This window comes from Amblyomma maculatum, chromosome 1 (assembly GCF_055883805.1).
Source record: "Amblyomma maculatum isolate TAMU_Amacu chromosome 1, ASM5588380v1, whole genome shotgun sequence".
NCBI classification, from domain to species: Eukaryota; Metazoa; Arthropoda; class Arachnida; order Ixodida; family Ixodidae; genus Amblyomma; species Amblyomma maculatum.
This window is the reverse complement of record NC_139344.1, coordinates 361765914-361788342: the sequence shown is the minus strand read 5'-3', so window position 1 is coordinate 361788342 and position 22429 is coordinate 361765914. Positions and strand designations below refer to the sequence as shown.

The window sequence follows — 22429 nt, the reverse complement described above, 5'->3', positions numbered from 1 at the left end:
CGGTAAGGACCTGTAGAAATTAAAAGCCGCCCCGCCGGGATGGCGCAGTGGTCACGGCGCTCGACTACTGTTCCCAAAGATGCGGGGTCGAATCCCGGCCTCGGTGGCCGCTTTCCGATGGAGGCGAAAAGAAAGGCGCCCCTGTGCTGTGCCATGTCAGCGCACGTTAAAGAACCCCAAGAGGTCGAAATGTCCTGAGTCCTCCACTACAGCTTCTCTCATAGCCTGAGTCGCTTTGGGACGTTAAACCCCACAAACCAAACCAACCTGACGGATACGATATTGACTTGAATAGTTGGTCAGCTTTAGATTATTGAAGAACATCTGACAGGCGACGCTGCTTCCACTGGCTGTGAAGAAAAAATTATGAATGTCATATCTGATAAAAACCTGCAAGGTGTAATCGATGTGTAAAGAAATGGCGACTTCGCCAATAACCTATTTATTTAGTCAGGATAATGCTTCCCCTTGCTTACTCAGTAATACACAGACATTTCACGCAATTCCTGCTTCCCCAGAAGTGAAAAATTAGCGGAGGTTCAGCATAGTCAATATAGGTATTCAGCGAAAGGTTCAAAGCATAGTTGAGCTTGGTAGAACTGTTTTATAGCCTGATTTAACTGGCTTTGGTAGGACTTGCTAAGCGCTGCGTCGACTCCACTTGCGTCCATAGCTGGCTCTGAGTCGAGGCGCGGTTGCGCCTTGTTGCTATACCCAGTGATTGACATTATCACGTGGTTCACCCCTTCCACTCTTTCATCAGCTTTATGTTTGAAAGGCATAGGTCACCCAAAGTTCAAAGGGTCAAGAGGTCATAACCTTGTGATGCGACACAAAGGTGGTCCACAAGGTCACACTATACTTCGTCTCACAAGATACCTACAGCCCTGCGAAAGGCATAGGAGCCTTTGCAATTGTGCTCCTAAGTGCATCTCGCCCCTGAGAGAATAGAGCATTGTGCTCCTACTGTCATCCCCGCCAATTCGGGGGGGGGGGGGGGGCGAAAGGGGCGTTGGAACACAATTGCCTATGGTATCTGTAGCCCTGCGAAAGACACAGGAGCCCTTGAAACTGTGCTCATAAGTGCCTCTCGCCCCTGCACACTATAATAGAGCATTGTGCTCCTACTGTCACCCCCGCCGATTCGGGGGGCGAAAGGGGCGTTTGAACAAAACTGCCTATGGTAGTGCGCGTGATCCTGGTTTGACCAACCAGGCTGCGTCTGCCTTTCGCTGTGCTGCAAACACCTTGTGAGACGTAGTATAAGCGGTCGGATGTTTTGGAGGAGGAAGTCAGGGTATATTTGTAGCTACATTTTGTCCTGTGGCTCATTGAAGGTCAATGGCTAGCGCACGCTGTATTGTGTGTAGGCTTACAGGGAAGGCGCACTATTTGTAGCAGTTTTATGGACACCTGAGGCGCATAAGAGAGCTCGTCTTTCTGCTCCTTGAAGGTGAAGGGAAGGTCAAAATGAAGGCCACGCGAAGACTGGCTCCAACTAGCATTGTGAAACTTTCGCTTCAAGCATATTACAAGCCACATGTACTTACATGGTCTCAGCTTCAAAATTCAAATATCAGGGCCTTCTTTTAGGTGCTAATAAAATGTTTGTATTAAAACTGTCATACCATAAGAGGGAACGAATATTTGTACTCGAAGGAAGATTTTAAGAACAAATATGGAATACCAGCCTTTAGTAATCCTATTTTATTATACTCCGGTAAGAAACGCTAAGATCTGATTAGCTGCAAGAATGGATTAACTTTGCGATCGGATATGATGTTTATTTCAAGAATCTGAATAAACCATGTTGTTGAGACACAGGTGGCATTAATTATGTGCAAGTTGGAGAACTCTCCGCCAACACCTGCAAGTTGGAGAACTCTATGCCACGATGTGCAAACTTTTGCAAATGATTAGTTCAGTATGAACATGTAAACGAAGCATCTTTCCGAAACTATTTTATTGTATATATTAAAGACTGTTTTTGGAATTACATCCTAAATAGGTTCAGGTTTGGGGTTTAACGTCCCAAAGCGACTCAGGCTATCAGAGACGCCACATCCTAAATAATTATACTCTGAAGTGAGCAGAAAAACAATTAGAACATGCATTCCACGCAGTCCGTATTACTAAGCGGAAGAAAACAAATATTTAGCTTATCGCAAGTGCTACATGTCTCATTTATCTTCTTTTTGCACTTCTCTAACGTAAACGAGAACCGGTTATAATACGTTAGATGTATAGTTTGTTCCATCAGGGCACCAGTCTAAATTCCGGAGTATTAGCAAACTGTAAACCTCATATGCGATACAAAGCTACATCCACTAATCTCCTCTGTATTACAGATAATAATAAACTTGAAGATGCCCATTCACATTAACCTAAGTAAACAGTATAATGCTGAACACAGCAGAGATGCGTGCTCGCTTTCTTGTTGATCAGACTAACGGTCCCTTCGATATCATGCTCTTTCTTGTAGAGATCTTGGTTGCAATATTTCTGAAATGTAATCATATGGGCAATACCGTATTTACACAAGTATACTAAAGGTATTACTGCATCCATTCAAACTTTGTTATTGTTTACTGTGATGCAAACTGTCGCTGCCAAGTAGCGGTCTCCTTAAGCTGCATTTATTTAGGCAGTATGTGTTTTGTATCATAATGCACTAACATTTTAATAAATCATATCAATGTAGAGGTGAAAAAACGTTAAATAAATTTAATTACTTTTGAAGACAATTGCTTTATGAAAGAAGAGAGAGAAACTCGAGTAATATTTCAAAAACTTCGTGAAAATGAATGCTCCGCGTAAACATTGTTGAAACTGGAGTCGCTAATGAGATAATCAGGAGGTTCTCCGTTCATAATCTCCGGTACCTGTGGTCTAATGAATGTCCTTATTTTTTATCTATGCAGAAAGGGCCAGAAGATGTAGAGCTTTTGAAGGGCTGCATGATGACTTGTCACTATAGAGTCTTCAAAGATGAGAAGACGTAGAGGAATTGATCATTTTTACCGGACGCCAGTTACCATCGGACATAGTTAAGAAGCAAATAAAATAATATAAACCCCAAGGCTTTCGTCATATTGCTGAGTGATATGTTAGTGCAATATTGTCTGCATTCCACTTTGAAGCGACAGTATAAGCGCTGTGTTCTGTTTAAAACCTGCCGTAACCGCAATGGCTGAAAGCCTCGCTAAACTGAGGAGGGGTCTCCATGTCATCCGAGCACAGGTGAATAAAAAGTGATTGGCGATATATTGTAACCGAATAACAGAAAGTGCGAGTGTTCTGTGAAGAAAGAAGATACCAGTGCGGGTGATAATTTCGGTGTTTGAGGATCCCTGCCGTCGCGCTGGTTCCTGCTGCTGCCCTGCTGACCTGCGGTCGCTGTTATCGTCATGTCCTTTGGCTAGGACGTGACATTTGGTAAAGGTGCTGGGTGCGAATCCCATGCACTGTAGCCCTACAAGTAATTCGAGACCGCTCTTCAGTCCAAGGCGCCGAATTTGCTTAGAGTCTGCTACAGCACCTGAAAGCTGCGTTAGTCGACGTCAACAAGGCCAAGCTCCGGAATTCGAACTCTTGCCCGAGGGGAAGACCGCTAGGGCTAAGGTCACCATGGCCTTCCAGCCGCAGCAAACCGACAGTGCGGCTGCTGCTGCGCGGATCATCTACGTGCCGGTGACCCCAAGGGCTGTCACGCCGTTTCGTGGCGATGGTCTGGATGATATAGAAGACTGGGTTCAATATTACGAACGTGTTGCGCGCCACAACGGCTAGGCCCCCTACCAGTGTCTTCACGATATCTACTTATCTCTGGAGGCAACGGCACGGTACTCGTTAGAGAACTACGAAGCCTTGTTGACCTCTTGGGAACTCTGTAAGAAAGAATTTGTGCGCGCGTTTGCAAACTAGCAGCGGCGACAGCATGCCGAAGATTTTCTCCAAGCTCAAATTGAGGGCCCTGCCGAAAGTGTTGAATCTTTGTAGAAGACGTGCTGCGCCTAAGTGTTCGCGCGGACCCTGACCACATGTCCTGACCACATGTACAGCCGCTTCCCGTAGCGAGGTCTCGGCCTGCGAGGATTCAGGCGGAGCGACCGGCTACCGCGTTACTGTGAACAACCCCGAGATATCCAGGAGTATTTTTGACGCACGTGATCTCCGATGCGAACCAATGACCGTGAATATCTTCCACACTCTTCATCGCCGATGCAAACTGATGACCGTGTATCCCGCTCGCACTCGCCACGCCGCCATCCCACGCCTCCTCACGGGTCTCGCCGTTAGAGCTTGTCTCCTCTTCCTCGTCGTGAAAACTGAGCACGGCGACACCTGGAGGTGGAAACACCTCTCATCATTCGTTGCATCATTCGTAGTCTACCTTTAATAGGCCGTGATACGACCGGATCCTATTCAATTTACTCTTAACCACAGCCAACCATAATTCTGCTCCGCAATTGACCGCAGTGCAACTTAACTCATCTTAATTCAACATAATTCAAACTTATTCCAACGTAATTCCCATATTCAACCCTTATCGAATAAAATATAACGTCTTCATGATTTAACTAATAGACTTCAGCAATCTCGGGAGTGTCGCAATGCCGTCATGCTTATCTTTCGTGATCCCTGCTCACGGACACCGCAGCCGCTAGCTGTTCTACTAATAGGAGGATATATAAGGCTTTTTCTCACAATATTCCTTGCTCTTTTAGAGCGGAGTTCTCATGTGCCCGTTCGGCGGTTGCGTAATTCCGATCTCTCAAGGGTAGAGTCCCTAAAATTCTCATTTCTCGTTATCGGTTGTGTAAGCATATATAACGATGAATCCAGCACAGTAGTGTCTCTAATTGCAACTTTAAGGTAACAGCCGAAACAAATTACCGAATAATTACGCAATTAAAGAGCGCGGGCATTGTCATATGGTAGCATCTCATGTTGCTTCATGAACTTACACGGCTGGTCTTAAAGCAAATTGTCATTGAAAACATCACATGATGCATCCTAAAATGAAACACACCCTAATGAAATGTGCTAGTAATTACAATTATTCTGCTAAGTTATAGAAGGAAGTGTACAGAGAAGAAAGGTCGCGCGAAGTGGATTCAAACCGCTGTTTTGGCGTTCCAAAACGCCGCGTTAATCCATTACGACACAGAATTGTTTTCTTTATTGCTTGCCTTCGACACAATACCCACAATATAAGATAACATTTACAATAATCCCCTTGCATGCGGGTATTTTATAATCAAGCAGGCACATCTTACTTCGTCATATTAAGTTCCCTCAGGAACAACAGAGGTTCTATTCTCAAAAGCCCTTCAGGAACTTGATCAGCTCTTTTCTGTATTTCCACAAACCAGTGCATGTTTTCGCGGAAGTAGATTCGGGCTGGCCTTACATCTAGTTCACAGTGGTATCGAGCCGTTAACGAACATTCGGTTAGGCTAGTTGTTAAATATGCATATATAGGTATCCAGCAATTCTCAGAAGCCAAACACTATGGAGGCCAATAAGCATTATTGTATCATAAGGTATCATAAGGTAGTCTCTCGCCATTTTCTAGAGAGAGAAATCGTATTCTATACCGCTCCAGGGAAGTTCTTTATTAATTTTTCTTTGAAACACGTCCCAGAAGTACGCACCTTCCCGACCATGCAAGACTGCCTGATCAATTGCTTTTAACTGCTTTCGAATTAGACAGTTTTGACCCCAAGCGAGGAACAGTCCTTCTCTTTCCAGAAAGGCTCTCAAGGCCAAAAATACAGTCTGTAACTTAAAAAAAGAAATTTTCGCAGTTGCTGGTACCTGCATTTGGTTTACCCGTTTTAACTTATCACTGCCCTTGCCTCTACGGTACATAAGTACTAATACATAGCTTCAGGTAGAACAACATCACATACATCCCAATAGAGTTTTTTTTTTTTTAAGTTTTACAGCAGATAGGTACTGCTGCGTTAAACGCGCAAGTAGAACTCTGACACTTTTGACCACTTCACTGAAGTATATAAAAAGTTACAAGGGTTCAACGCTGCTGAACCAAATATTGAACGAAAGCATTAGCTGCGGGTGACCGAGTGTTCTTCTTGTCTTTTTCTTCTTCCTCAGCCCACATATAAAGCCCCGCTTGAACCAACCCATATAAACGTGCTTTAGTGGCCTATAGGGGTAACGTGAATGCCAGGGTCCTAGCAGGCTGATTCTGGCATAACCGTCCCAAGTGAAACGAGAGACCCAAGTTGGCAGCTCCTGCCAGCCCATGTGTCACGTAGGGATGTGACGTCACAGTGTCACGTGGTTAAGACGTAACTGCTGCCGCGTCAAGCGAAGGCTTGAAAGTGCGAGTAGTATTGCTGTCGCAGTAAAATTCTCGATTGCATGTGTTAAGTTCTGACAACCTAGTCCGGTAACGCATGACCCAGCATTAATTGACAGGTTGTACAGAAAATGGGTCACTTGTGTCACAAAAAAAAAAAATAGAAGCCGAATAACAGCCAGCCATCGAATTTTATCTCTTGTAGGCCCTCATTGCACCCGCCACTGCTTCGGTGGTGGACGACGGCTATTGCTGCGGCGTGTGTCTTTCTCTCCTTCTTCTTTTTTCTTTCTTCTCTGTTCTCTCTTCTGTCCGCCCGAGGCAGCGGAAGTGGCTCAGCTCCTTCTTCTTCTTCTGCCTTGATATATGGCACATACCCACGAAGGTGGGTTGGCCAGGGTTCAGTGTGGACTGCCAAATGTCCAACACATACTGAATTAGTTCATTAAATTAATTGGGAGTGAGTGAGAAGACTTTATTTACACCAACATGGACCTCTGAGCAGGGGCTCAGCCAGAGGGAGGGTCTCTTTGCCGGCTCTCCTGCGCCGTGCCCGCAGAGAAGGTCTTGGAGTAAGCCTTAAAGTAATTGTCAAATTAATTGCTACTGGCTGTAGCTTATTTTAAATATTATGTTTTTGTAAAGTAATTGTCCACTAAACAAAATCATAAGATTTAAAATAAGCTAGAGCCAGTAGCAGGCCCATGCTTTTCGTTTCCTTCTTCCTACAGGCACAACAACCGTGTACTGAAGCAAAGACACTAATTCAAGGCGATTTTTGCATAATAAATGATGCCTATTTTTTTTTAAATTACTCTTACCGGCATACCATGTCTAGGCTTCAGTTTCCTTTTATTAATAGGTAAAAAGTATTACCACCTAGGTAAATAAAGGGCTGACTAGTTCAGTATGGTGCTCAATCTCTGTTTTACGTTAGGTGTACATTCTAGGTGTTTGCAGTGTTCGCCTGCTTTTTTATTTCCCGCAATATAAACACATTTGGCGAATAATACTACAATCTATATTCCTGTTCATTTAGCTTCGCTTTGTAATTTCGTCCTCTACACGAGAATCAATTTTTACTCATGTTGCTGAACGAAGACGAAGACATTCGATCGTGCTGGGAGTGCGTGAAGGGCGTGTCTTCCACGAGTGTTCGGCTCCGCCAACGGCCATGGAATCTGAACCTTCCGAAGACATAGAATCGGCGCCGTTATCGTACTATGGCGTGAGGACCAGCAGAGAAATCTCTTCAGAGGACATCCAGCAACAAGAAGACTTTCCTCGCCTGGTGCACACCACAGACTTTCTGTGCAGGTCGAATCAAAGCTACCCGCTTGATGCGCAGCCGTCCCTGCCAAGCCGAATCGCACTGGATACAAGGGGACAGCTCTTATCACAACGCATGGTACAGATCCCGGAATATGACAAGGAGGACGCACGCCGGTTTTACCCAGTGCCACGGGCGGAGAATCGAGGCCGCCTTGGTGAAGCTCGCGTGGAAGAACGGAACTCCTTTAGTTCCCAGGAGCACCTCTTTAGCCGGCGACCTGTAAGTCGAGAGGTGCCACGTTCCTCTTACGAAGACGCGATTGACCATACTTCACAACCGCAAACTATGAATTCGGTGTCTCTAAATAGGCGGCGCTACGATGAGCCGCGTACTAAGTGCACCCTGACTGCTTTTCTTGTTCTTTTGGCGCTCGCCAGCGTCATTGCTGTAATGATCGACACAAAGTGGGAGCCCCAAGCCACAAGCCATCGAGGACAGCTAACCAGCAGGGACAGAGCGCCTGTCACTGCAACGATTAGTGAAAAGAGTGTCGAAAAGCAAGAGACGAGCTCATTGACAACCACGACGACGACTGCAAGACACGCTTCACGGAAGAGAAAGAAGAAATACTTTGCACCAGGTAATGCCGTCGCACACGTCAGCAAACGCACGGAAGAGCCATTTGCTCCTCTTCTCGATACCTTGCCGATTTCATCTCCTAAGCTTAAGAAAAAACGCAAGCACAAAACGTCATTGCGGCCAAGGAAACTCACAGAGGAGGATCCTGATGGCCTTAGTCCTGCCACGGAAACAACCCGGTCCACAGCTGTGTTTAAGCGTCACCTAAATATCTTGGCAGCACCGATGCCCAGGCCTGTAAGTACCCGAACACTGAGAGACCAGTGTCACAGCACTCTTAGCTGTACCACTTACACTCTGCGTTGTAGTCGATGCCAATCTTGGTGTCCGCCATACTAGCTCTTTATTCGACAATCCAGCAATTCCCATGAATAGTTCGAAGCAGAGTAGAGCAGTTCGCCACAGCGTGAGCACCCAAACTGTTAGTAATGCAGCCTATGGGTTTGGCGGTTTATAAAGAACGAAAGATGTAATAGTAACACGTAACGCGTAAACAAAGGAAAGCAACCACGATAGACTGTTTCCCACTTCCAATTTACGCCTCACCATTAGTTTCCCAGAAGCTGTCATCTTGGTAAAGCTAGCTATTCTGAAGTTAACCACGACAATACTACTGCTTCCACAGTTACTACACCATGATTTCAGCTACTAACCTGCGCGGCATTTGCGAAAACAGGCGACTAATGTTTTCTTACGCTTTCCTTCTTGGTGTACAGACAAAGCACAGGTGCGGTATGGCCTACTACACGTATTGCTCGGCTTTACGTGAGGAAATCTATTACCGGCACACGACTCGTTCTTGCGTGCGAACCGCCACGGACCACACACAAGTGTGTAACCGTTCTCCCAATCGGTTCGCTTCCTTCGAGGCCTGCAAGCAGCGCTGCGTGCGCGGAGAGTTGCCTGCGGAGTCTTGCTTCGAGAAGACACTCTTTTCCGGATGCACCAGGTAAGGAGGATTTTCAATATGAACGGGAGTATTCTTTTGCTTATGTAGCTAAAGCTTCATTACGTCAGGTAGATCGAGCCGTCGGGTATGCACGGTTTTTCCCTTCAAGTGACCTTGACAGATGCTGCGTCTTTTCTTCTTATGAACCAACTTACAATGGAAGCGAATCCTTGACTGCGCTAAGTATAGCAGGACTTCGTGTGACACTAAATCTTCCTTTCAGATGATCTTGACCTAATTAAGTGTGGGCGTCCATGATTTCGTGATGGTCGCCAAAATGTGCGCCTTCCTTTCCTTGAAACCTAACTTAAACGGAGAGGCAGCCCTCTGTGGTGCGATATTACCTTGAACAACCTTGAAGGTCAAAGACAGATACTGTGCCTTTCCTTTCATATAATATAACCAATGTACAATCTACAACAAAAATATGAAAACATGACCTTGATCTGGTCATGTTTAGGTGCCCACAATTCCATGGTGTCCAATCAAAAATATAAAGCTCTTTCCTTTCCCTAAATGGTAATTTAAATCAATATGAAAAAAAGCACGGATTGAACAGCGGATGGTAGACTCGCAGCTTTCGCTCTATCACAAGGTTCAAGCCATGCTTCAGTTCAGTTCAGTCAGTTTCGATGGAGGCGAAACGAAGAGGCGTCCGTGTGCTGTGCGATGTCAGCGCACGTTAAAGATCCCCAGGTGGTCGAAATTACTCCGTAGCCCTCCACTACGGCTCCTATTTCTCTCTTTCCACTTTCACTCCCACCTTCCTCCCTTCCCTTACGGCGCGGTTCCGGTGTCCACAGAAAACACGTGAGACAGTTACCGCGCCTTTCCCTTCCTATAAATAAAAATATTACCGACGATTACGTTACTTCCTAATGCGAAATTTGAGCGCAGCAAATAAGCTGTGCCCCGCCGGGGTGGTGCAGTGGTAAGACGCCCGACTACTGTGCCGGAGTTCCCGGGATCGGATCCCGGCCTCGGCGGCTGCGTTTCGATGGAGGCGAAACGAAGAGGCGTCGTGTGCTGTGCGATGTCAGCGCACGTTAAAGATCCCCAGGTGGTCGAAATTACTCCGTAGCCCTCCACTACGGCTCCTCTTTCTCTCTTTCCACTTTCATTCCCACCTTCTTCCCTTCCCTTACGGCGCGGTACGGGTGTCCACAGAGCAAGTGTGACAGTTACTGCGCCTTTCCCTTCCTGTGAACCAATTTAAAAAATAAGCTGTTTCACCTTTTCGATAGATTGAGGCAAAGAAATCGAGCAGCACATGTATGCGCTATAACAGTTTTTTTTTATTTTTCACACGTATTCCTTTAACAAAGACTCCCTTCTCGGCGGTGGCGGTGAGCTTCTGATTCAGCCTCGCTTACTGCTCTGGATTCTGGCGGCGACGGCGCTGGGCCTCTGCTCTGGCGGCGGCGGCGGCGGCGGCGGCGGCGGCGGCGGCGGCGGCGGCGGTGGCGGCGGCGGCAGCGGCAGCAGCAGCGGCGGCGGCGGCGGCGGCGGCGGCGGCGGCGGCGGCGGCGGCGGCGGCGGCAGCGGCAGCAGCAGCGGCAGCAGCAGCGGCAGCAGCAGCGGCAGCAGCAGCGGCAGCAGCAGTAGCAGCAGCAGCAGCAGCAGCAGCGGCAGCGGCAGCGGCAGCGGCAGCGGCAGCAGCAGCAGCAGCGGCAGCGGCAGCGGCAGCGGCAGCAGCAGCAGCAGCAGCAGCGGCAGCGGCAGCGGCAGCAGCAGCGGCGGCGGCGGCGGCGGCGGCGGCGGCAGCAGCAGCAGCAGCAGCCGGAGGACTTCCACCGGTCGTCTCGCTCATGGCTCAGAAAGAACTGGCAGATAATTTCGCAGTGGCGAGCGGCAAAGGCAATTTCGGCTCGGGCGGTGCACATATACAGATCCGCCGCCACCGATCTGGCTCTCTGATTGCCACCGCACAGTGGTTGCATTGGAGGAGGAGCGAAGAAAGGAATTAAGTTAGAGCCGGCGCTTTAAAGTTAAATAAAGTTAAATTGGTTCACAGGAAGGGAAAGGCGCAGTAACTGTCACACTTGCTCTGTGGACACCCGAACCGCGCCGTAAGGGAAGGGAGGAAGGTGGGAATGAAAGTGGAAAGAGAGAAAGAGGAGCCGTAGTGGAGGGCTACGGAGTAATTTCGACCACCTGGGGATCTTTAACGTGCGCTGACATCGCACAGCACACGACGCCTCTTCGTTTCGCCTCCATCGAAACGCAGCCGCCGTGGTCGGGTTCGAACCCGGGAACTCCGGCACAGTAGTCGGGCGTCTTACCACTGCACCACCCCGGCGGGGCAGCCGGCGCTTTGACAACCGGAGACTCGCAGGAAAAGGGGGGAGGGGGGCGGCGTGTACACCCAGCGGCAAACGATGGGGGCAGAAGCGCGCGCAGCAAGCGGACAACGCCGCGATAAAGGGAGGAGGGAAGAGATCGCAGCGACTGATTGATGCTGCTGACGCCGATAGTGAGTCAACCCCAGCTGCGGAGTTGGTTTCAGGGACAACGCCGCCGATGCCGACGCAAACAATATGATACCCTCGCTTCCGCAGCGCCAAGAACTGTCTAGCCGTGGGAAGGTGGTCACGTATTCGTCGACGTGCCGGTGCCTACGTGAAATAACCGGCGCGTCGGCAACTGAAGAGCACCCTATCCGCCACACAGGAACAGGGGGGGGGGACCCTCCCCTCCTCTTTCTGCATGGAGGCGATGGTGTTCTATCCAGTCACGTTACCTTGACTCTCTAGCGGCGTCAGCGGCATCCAGCGGTATCAGTCGGTCGCTGCTAGCGCTGGGGGGATGAAAGGGGGGCGGAGCTGGTTACGAGGCCGACGACGACGCCGACGCGAAACCCAGGAACGGACGCCAAAGAGCTGAGCTCTAAAATAAATAAATCAGTTCAGTCATTCAGTCATGTCTGACTCTTCCTGACCCCATGGACCATGTCACGCCACGCTTTCCGGTCTCTCACTATCTTCGTAACATCACATAACTTCATCTGCAGTGCCTCGAGGATGCCATCTAACCATCGCGTTCGCTGCCCACCCCTTCTCCGGCGACCCTCAACCTTTCCCAACATCAAATCTTTCTCCAGCGACTCCTCTCTTCTCATCAGATGACCAAAGTAGCTGACCATCGGCCACGCCGGGGTGGTGCAGTGGTAAGATGCCCGACTACTGTGCCGGAGTACCCGGGTTCGAACCCGACCTCGGCGGCTGCGTTTCGATGGAGGCGAAACGAACAGGCGTCGTGTGCTGTGCGATGTCAGCGCACGTTAAAGATCCCCAGGTGGTCGAAATTACTCCGTAGCCCTCCACTACGGCTCCTATTTCTCTCTTTCCACTTTCACTTCCATCTTCCTCCCTTCCCTTACGGCGCAGTTGCGGTGTCCACGGAAAAACAAGTGAGACAGTTACCGCGCCTTTCCCTTCCTATAAATAAATCAGTTTTTTTTTTTAAATCAGCTGACCATCGCACAGCCAACACCACCTAGAAGTTCGTCTATAGGTGGTGTTGGCACAGCACACGGTGCAGTGGTAAGACGCCCGACTACTGTGCCGGAGTACCCGGGTTCGAACACAACCTCGGCGGCTGCGTTTCGACGGAGGCGAAACTAAGAGGTGTCCATGTGCTGTGCGATGTCAGCGCACGTTAAAGATCCCCAGGTGGTCGAAATTACTCCGTAGCCCTCCACTATGCCTCGTCTTTCTCTCTTTTCACTTTCACTCCCACCTTCCTCCATTCCCTTATGGCACGGTTGAGGTGTCCACAGAAAACAAGTGAGACAGACAGTTACCGCGCCTTTCCTTTCCTATAAATCAATCAATCAATCATCGCTCCCGTCGCGTGGTGTTCCCTGGCGCATGTTCAAGTGTGGGATTGCAGATGGCAGGAACGCTAGACAAAGTGGGACTTCTCAGGTTTTCGCCTTTCACTACTTTAGTGGCTAAAGTGCCTCGTAATTTTTTAGAGCGTAGCTCTTTGGCGGCTGTTCCTGGGTTTTGCTTCGGCGTCGGCCTCGTAACCAGCTCCGACCCCTTTTATCCCCCCAGTTCGAGCCGGCCTCGAAAATTTCGACCACCCGAGGTTTTCTATAACGTCCTCTGACATGACATAGCGCTCAGAAGCGTAGCTCTTCGCCTGTACAGAAAAGCGGCGGACGCAAAATGATAGGCGCCCGTGTGTTGTGCGATAATAGAGGACACTAATTTCACCCCGCCGGGGTGGCGCAGTGGTTACGGCGCTCGACTACTGTTCCCAAGGACGCGGGATCGAATCCCGGCCTCGGCGGCAGCTTTTCGATGGAGGCGAAAAGCAAGGTGCCCGTGTGCTGTGCGATGTCAGTGCACGTTAAAGAACCCCAGGTGGTCGAAATTTCCGGAGTCCTCCACTACGGCGTCTCTCATAGCCTGAGTTGCTTTGGGACGTTAAACCCCACAAAACAACCAACAAACACAAAACAACTAATTTCCGGCGCCTTCTTTCAAAATATTCTTGTGTTCTTTTTCATTACTATCGTTTTGCCCGTAGGCGCTGATGCAGCACAATCTCCGCTATACGTTTTGGAACGCCTAGTCCAACATTTATATTCACAATCTGTCTGGGCTTACATGTTCTTAACACTTTAATGGGCCGACGTTTCGTAGGGCAACATAGTGGTATTCAAAACCTGAAATTCTAATTCTTTCAAATTCGGAACTTGAGCCCTCGCGAGAGTTAGGAAATGTTCTAGACTTGCCTACAAGTTTCCAACTAAAGGTAAACGGTTACAGGCCCCTTTTTGTTATATAGAAGCCCAATTCTGATTAAATAAAAAATACAGTTGCACTTTTTTTTCACGCACTTATTTAGGTGATAATGCTCGTCTAATTTTCACACGTGTCATATCGGCTTTAGTTGCATTCCAGAGCGGAAAACAAATAAAAAAATACAGATATGTCGACGAGTATTGTGGGATTACACTGCGCCGGGGTGGAGCAGTGGTTACGGCACTCGAATACAGTTCCAAAGGATGCGGGATGGAATCCCGGTCTCGGCGGCCGTTTTTCCATAGAGGCGAAAGGCAAGGCGCCCGTGTGCTGCGCGATGTCAGTGCACGTTAAAAAACCCCAGGTCACAGTGTGTTAGTGCACGTTAAAGAACCTGCCCCAGGTGATCAAAATTTCCGGAGTCTTTCATTACGGTGTCTGTCATAGCTGGAGTCGCTTTGGGACGTTAAACCTCACCACCAACTGCATTTGCGTTTAGTAATCAAGACTAAATAGGTGACAACACTTATAAAATAAAATTACATAGCTAACAGTGCAAGAATATACATATCTGCAACGCTGAAAACGTTGTCGAAACAGTGATGTTCGGCTGTGAGAAAGCGCTTTTCGCACATCCTATCAAACATTACTGTCTACCTTCCTTCTGTTTGATGCCATACTGCTATGCATAGTTGATTCTTAACGACTACATTTACCACCTCATTTTTTTAATACCGACTAATTTACATCTCACGTAATCTAGCCGATACCGATAACTCGGCGCAGCACCTCCTCATCTAGCAGAACTTCTCCGAGAGCCCATGCTTGAATTTTATTTCATTTTTAGACTCGACATTCATCACCTATACTGTTGATGTGGCGTTGAAATATTTTCTTCATATAGCTCGTTTCAATTCACGAGCCTGCTCCGACCAGGTGGTGCAGAGGTTAGGGCACTCGACTACTGTCTTCATACCGCCCGTGACGGCCGCTTTTCGACGGAGGAGAAAAGCCAGGCGCCTGTGGGCTGTGCGATGTCAGTGCACGTTTAAGAACCTCAGATGGTCTAAATTACTCCGCAGCCCGCCACTACGGCGCCTCTAGAAGCCTGAATCGCTTCGAGACGTTATATCCCATAAACCAAATCGAACAAAAATCACGACCGTGATTATATATGTCTCATTTCATTTATTTCACATACACTGCAAGACATGAGGGCAAATAAACAAATGTGTGTGTTTTCTCTGCCTGAAAGTTTCAAGCGACATTAGAGACAGCTTTATCTTATTGATTCAATGTGCGGAATATAAGCACTTTGTTTGCAAGTCGTAAAGGGGTGTAGTCGCTCGTTCTCAGGTTGCCGTTTTGTCTGCTTTCTTCGTCAAGAAGAGACCTTTCCCTGTCAATTAAGACTTGCTGCTTCAACAGAACAGCTCTAAAATCGAAATTCCTCATTATCATGTACCAGCTTATTTGTTTGCAAGAGCCATAACTGATGACGAGGTGGGGTTCAAAGCTGTTTTGTAGGATTGCATCGTCTTTGTATAATCTGCGTTCTGCACTATGCAGGGAAGACGTGAGCTCCATCTGGTGGTTTTTCGACGGCAAACACTGCCAGCCCTGGAATTTCCCTGGAGGACTCTGTCCGGACATAGCCCACAGCCACGTCTTCGTCAGCCGTAGCGAATGCCTGCGCCGCTGCTCTGTGCGACCCCAAGTGTTATCCAGGCGGCACAGGGGAGGAGGGCGCTACACTGTCTGCAGAAGACCGAAGACAGGGGCAATATGCACCATCGATGTACTGAGGTTTCCCTATTTCGCGGAAATCTCTCCGATCGACGGACGTGTGCAGTGCCTAAATTCATCGGCTGCTCAGCTCCGAAAACATCGCTGCTTGACCGGGTCAAACCGGTTCATTTCGGACTCCGCTTGTAGGAGGGCGTGTGTTCACACCGCGATGGGGCAAGGACCAAATCATGGGCTGTTTGGAATGTAAGATGATGTGCTTCATATCAATTATGCTTATCTATATCGTTTACAGTCTGCGAGGAGTTATATCTTTTGGGTTTTCACCGTTCTATTAGATTTCACCGTTTTGGATACACCGCTCTATTAGTGGCTGTGCGTAGGTCTGTCATAGAATTCTCGTGTGCTTATGGCAAAACGCCCATCTTTTTGTACACCTGACCATTATGTAAAAGCTTTTTTTTTTGTTTTCAGCGGCAACGTTGGCGAGCCAGGCAATATAAAATTTAGAGGATCTCTTAGATATCTCTTAAGAGGAGAATATCGAAAGCCTACCCTTCCTCTCCTATCACTTGTCTCTTATCATCGTTCGTTGCAGTGCTACATATAATTATGATTGGTTTACAGCAAAGGAAAGGTGCGGTATATATCACGCTTTCTACGGCAAGTGCGAGTTTGACGGTACATCATCGCTCTTGTAGCGAGGCGTCCCTTTGCGAGCGTTAGAGTGTGGGATTGCAGATAGTAGGAATGCTGAAGACATCTCACGAAATCTCACGAAACGTGACAGATCTCGCGCACAAATCTCGCGCACAATCATGAGGCTAGAAAGACCGTCTTCAAAAAACCGGCGTGGCGCAATGGTACACTCACTAGGTTGATGGTCGAAGAGGATTCCCGGTAATGCTAGATTGTTCACGTTTTTGTGCGTGCATACTCTGCAAACGTTTTCGTAGTTGCAATAAACCTCTCCTCAGTGTACTGCGAGAAGCTAGGCGCCCGTGTGCTGTGCGATGTTGGTGCACGTTAGAACCCCAGGTCACCGTGTCTTAGGTAGTCGAAATTTCCAGAGTCCTCCACTACGGCTTGTGTCATAGCCTGAGTTGCTTTGGGACGTTAAACCCTACATACCAAACCGAACCATACCAAACCAAACTTGTACTATGTTTAGGCAACAGCGCAAAAGGACAGAGACAAGTGGATTTGACGGATTTGAGTGGATGTTTCATTTAAATTGATTTTATCCTGATAAGTACGTCTGGGTTTGACGCATGTTTTTGACATTGCGCATGTGTGCTGATTGAGTAGAGTATATATTGATCTGTGTTTTTCCTAATAAAGACAGTTGTAAGTTCAGCGTCGTCGTTGTGTACCTCCTTCCACTTGTCTCTGTCCTTTTGCGCTGTTGCCTAAACATGGATGATCACCAACTAGCCCAAACCTCCGTTCTGCTACAGTTGTACTATGGAGACCTGACCGAGCCGTAAGGGAAGGAAGGAAGGTGGGAGTGAAAGTGGAAAGTGAGGAAGAGGAGACGAATGGAGGGCTACGGAGTAATTTCGACCAGGCTAGGGAGGAGGAGGAAGAACATTTATTTCCGCCGAATATGGTGCAGCAGCCACCTACGAGTCCGCACGCAGGCGTCCGGGGAGGCAGTCTGTCACACCGCGGCCAGAGGACACCCGGCCTCGTCTAGGAGAAGAGGTCTTCAGCCTCGGCCGCCAGGCGGACTGCGAATCGCTGTGTTTTTTCGTCGGAGCTTCTTAGCGTGGTCTCCCATTCATCGCTAGTTTTAATCGCGTTGCGCCCTGGGGCACGAACGCATCTCCATATTATATGATCTAATGTTGCCACGTGGCCGCAAAATTTACAAATTTCGGTTTCTGCACCGTCCCTCTTCCGCCCTCTGGCCCCCGTCCAACTCCTCCACAGGGGCGAAAAGAAATTTCGAGCTTAGAGTCTTCTCCAGTCGTACGATTCCTTTTTACTCAGGGATCTAACCGGTGGCGGATATATCCTCCGGTCTTTCTTCAAGTTGTCGGTTACATCCCTAAAGGTACCTATACATTCCTTGGTTTTAGATGTTGTGGAGGCGTCCGCAGCACCCCGAGGTAGCGAGGAGCGGGCGAGCATGTGGGCAGCCTCGTTGCCGGCAAGACCGGCGTGTGCTGGGGTCCAGATTATGGTCACGCTTTCGGCGAGAGACGACTCGTTCAGAAGTTTTGCAGCGCGATTGCTGACTCTACCCTTGCTAAAATTTCTAACCGCCGCTTTGCTATCACTGATGACGTGTTTCACGCCTGGTCGTGTAATGGCAATGGCTATTGCAATCTCCTCCGCCTCTACCGGCGGTAGATCTCGATTTCTTTCTATTCCTATGGCGATCCCAGTGTCCAATAGGGCGACCGAGGTTACGTCGCCTTCTTTCCCGATCGCTCCATCGGTGTAGGCGACCGATCCCGGCGGGAGTTTGTCCAATTTGTTAGCGAGGTGCTTAGCTCTGCTTTTTCTCCTCCCCTCGTCGTGTACGGGGTGCATGCTCTTCGGTATGGGCGAGACGTATAGATGGTTTCTGATTTCTCGATCTATGCTTTATCTGACACTTTCGCCTTCCCCGGGCGCTAGTAGGTTTACCCAATCGATGATTTGCCTACCCGCCGCCGTTTCTGCGAGTCGCTCTCTCTGGGACAGCCTGACCGCCGCAGCCAGCTCTTTCCACTCATTATGCAACCCCATTTTCTCTAGAATGTCGTTAGAAGTAGTTATGGGGAGTCCTAGAGCGCACTTCGTGCATCTCCTAATTATGGTGTTTAATTTGTGTTCTTCGCTCTTGTTGATATTTAGGAATGGAGTCGCGTAGCACATTCTGCTCGTGACAAAAGCTTGTACGAGTCTGAGTCTACTAGTCTTCTTAAATACTCTGACTACGAGCTCAGCCTGAACTTTTAATTTCTTAATCAGGCTTTTGTTGCTACCCCTGCGGTTGATAATCATACCTAATATTCTAATTTCATCTACTTTCCGGACTTCGTTTCCGTTGACTTTAATTTTGATATTTGGAGTTATCTTCCCACTACTGCTGGTCATTACCAGGAGCTCCGATTTTTCTGGCGAACAGCATAGACCTACGTCCTCTGCGTGATAGCTGATTATATTTGCTGCCTCTTGGAGCCTGGAGGTGATGTACGAGTCATTCCCTTCGCACATCCAGACGGTCACATCGTCCGCGTAGATGCTTAGTTTTAAGTCATCGAGATGGCCAAGCTTACTGGGGAGCTTCCTCATTACGATGTTAAAAAGGAAAGGTGAGAGCACAGCCCCCTGCGGAGTGCCTCTGTTACCCAGCGGGAACTCCTCCGAACATAAGCCCTGAAAGCTGATGATCGCCGTCCTGTCTCGCAGGAATGATCTAATATAGTTGTAGGTTCTTTCGCCTACTCTAAGCTCAGCGAGCCCGTCGAGAATGGCGTCGTGACTGACGTTGTCAAAGGCTTTCTTAAGGTCTAAGCCTAGAATAGCTTTCGTATTTTTTTTTCCTGAAGTCTCTGACAACATCGTTATGTAGTCTGAGCATGGTATCTTGCGTACAAAGGCCGGGCCTGAATCCGGCCAATTCAGCCGGCCACGCATCATTCTCTTCGGTGTATTTGGTTAGCCTCCTCTGAATAACTTTCTCAAGTAGTTTGCCTACGCAGGATGTTAGTGATATTGGGCGGAGATTCTCCAAGCCCGGTGGTTTTCCCTGCTTGTGGATTAGGGTGATCTTAGCCCTCTTCCACTCTTGGGGTACTTGACCACTCTCCCACACCTGATTTAAATATTTGGTTAGGGCATTGATCGATTCGTCGTCCAGATTTGCGAGCATCTTGTTATTAACGAGGTCCGGCCCGGGGGCCGAGCGTCTTTCTAGGCCATGCAGCTCCGCTCTGACTTCTGCCACTGTTATGGACGCGCCAAGCTCGCTGTTCGCCGGTCCGTTGTAATCTCTGTAATGCGCTGTGGCGGGGGGAGCTACGTACATGGACTTGAGCTTGTCAATGAGCTGTTTGTCCGTGCCCTAAAAGTTATACCTCGCCTTGACCTGTTCTATATTGGCGACCGTTTTGGACTTAGTCGGGTCTATCAGGAACCTGAGCAGTTGCCACGTCTTGACCCCATTCATGGTGCCCTCCATCTCGTCGCATTTGTTATCCCAACGTTGCGACTCGAGTTTCCGGGCGTATTTTTCTATTTCGACGTTGTGTCTGGCTATCTCTCTCCTGAAATTGCGGTTCCACTTTTGCTTTTTGAGCTTCTTCGTTAGCTCTTCTTTCTTTTTGAACATGCCGAATAGCCTGCTATCCATCGCCTCAGGCAGAGCTTCGCCTTTAATTTCTTCGGTGGCCTCGTTGACATGGGTAATTAATTGGGCGGCCCAATTTTGAATGCACTCTATATCTCCAATGTCTTCCCGTTCTCTGATCTGTCTGAATTTATGCCCGACGAGGGTGGGCAACAGTGTGTCAGCGGACACAAACCCGGACTTGACTCTCTGCCATAGAACTGGCATAGTCAAGTGGACGAACAAGCATCAGGATCTAGGTAGCGACCACTACGTGCTAGAGGTAGAACTAAGTAGGAAAGTGAGCGTTAAGCGCGCTGTGTGTCGGACGGAAACCCAAGTGGATTGGGATAAATTCAGGCTAGGGATCTTTAACGCAGCAGACGACGCCTTCGTTTTGCCTCCATCAACACGCAGCCGCCGGCGGTCTGGATCTGATTCACAGGAAGGGAAAGGCGCTGCATCTGTCACACTTGCTCTGTGGATACCTGAACCGCGCCGTAAGGGAAGGGTTGAAGGTGGTAGTGGAAGTGGAAAGAGAGAAATGGGAGCCGTAGTGGAGGGCTACGGAGTAATTTCGACGGTCGGGATCTCACCCGGGTACTCTGGCACAGTAGAACCTGGTTACTCCGGCACAGTAGCCAGGGAGGTGGTGAAGGGTGGCTATTCTTGGCTCTACGGCGATGGGATTGGTAGGTCAGCACCGCTTGCGGCTTGGACTAGCCTGCTACCAAACTGTTAGCTGTTGTAGGCCGTCACTGGACCTGCCACCGCTTGGGTGGTGGACTATGGTTGTTGCGGCGCGTCTTTCTCTCCCTCTTCTTTTTCTTTCTTCTCTGCTTTCGGTCTTCTGTCCTCAAAAGGCAGCAAAGGTCGGAGTACCCGGGTTCGAACCTGACCTCGGCGGCTGCGTTTCGATGGAGGCGAAACGAAGAGGCGTCCGTGTGCTGTGCGATGTCGGCGCACGTTAAAGATCCCCAGGTGGTCGAAATTACTCCGCAGCCCTCCACTACGGCTCCTCTTTCTCCCTTTCCACTTTCACTCCCACCTTCCTTCCTTCCCTTACGGCGCGTTTGAAGTGTCCACAGAAAACATGTGAAACAGTTACCGCGCCTTTCCCCCTTCCTATCAACCAATCAGTAAATGAATGAAGGCAGCAGAGGTGACAACAGAGCCAGTAGCAAGCCCGAACATTTTTTCCTGCTTCCCACACCCACAACAACACAGTAGTCTGGCTGATGCACCTAGAAAATGAAATGCAGTACCCCGCCTGGGTGGTGCAGTGGTAAGGCGCCCGACTACTGTGTCGGAGTACACAGGTTCAATCCCAACCTCGATGGCAGCGTTTCGATGGAGGTGAAACAAAGAGGCGTCCATGTGCTGTGCGATGTCAGCGCAAGGGAAAGGTACCCAGCGGGGTCGAAATTACTCCGTTGCCCTACACTACGGCTCCTCTTCACTTTCACCCTCACCTTCCTGCCTTCCCGTATGGCACGGTTCAGATGTCCACAGTAGGGTGCCTCGATGCCTTTCGCCTAGTCCACAGAACAACTGTGACAAATAGTGCGCCTTTCCCTTCCTGTGGACCAATAATTATTATTATTGGTTTGGTTTGGTTTGGTTTGGTTTGGTTTGCGGGGTTTAACGTCCCAAAGCAACTTCGGCTATGAGAGACGCTGTAGTGGAGGACTGCGGAAATTTCGACCACCTGGGTTCTCTAACGTGTACTGACATCGCACAGCACGCGGGCGCCTTGCTTTTCGCCTCCATCGAAAATCTGCCGCCGAGGCCGGGATTCGATCCCGCGTCCTTGGGAACAGTAGTAGAGCGCCGTAACTACTGCGCCAGCCCGGCGGGGTAATTATCATTATTAACCGATTATACAAAGGGATCGAGTGGTTCGTGGGGCTTTAATGTCCCAAAGCAACACAGGCTATGAAACGCTGTAGTGAAGGACTTTGGACATTTCAATCACCTGGGTTCTTTAATGTGCGCAGTCGGAATGAAAATTTCATTCAGTTGTTCGCAGTAGTTGATTGTTCATAACGTTTGAACGCAATGGTCTACAATTGTGTTCAAAACAGCGATGTGACCTGAAAGAGGCCGTGGACACGCTATACACCCTATTCACTATAAGGTTTAGCAGGAGCCAGTTGTGGGAACCCTGCATTGTGGAGACGCCATAACGTTGGGCGGTTCGAAACGGTGCCGGTCTACCCGCGTCCTCCCTGCTGCGCGCCGTTTATTTGTCGGACATTTGAGACGCCGTTTGCAACGCTGTCCAACCAGAGCCCGGATTTCACCGACACCGTGTCACGATTTGCCGTAGGCCTTCTGTCACATACGCTGTGTGTTCCTCCAAGCACCGGGAGAACGAACGATCGGCTTTTGTGTGTTTGTGTATGCCGTGCGCCCCACG

The 22429-nt window shown here is 49.0% G+C and overlaps 1 protein-coding gene across 1 annotated transcript in view; it reads left to right on the top strand.

The window, feature by feature from the left end:
- Positions 1–15939, top strand: part of LOC146207946 (uncharacterized) — a 61168-nt gene extending 45229 nt beyond the window's left edge. The window contains exons 3-4 of the mRNA XM_084577842.1: positions 8957–9189; positions 15513–15939. Coding sequence (XP_084433968.1) covers positions 8957–9189; positions 15513–15939 — 660 coding nt within the window. The remainder of the gene's footprint in view (positions 1–8956; positions 9190–15512) is intronic.
- The last annotated feature ends 6490 nt before the right edge of the window (positions 15940–22429 follow it).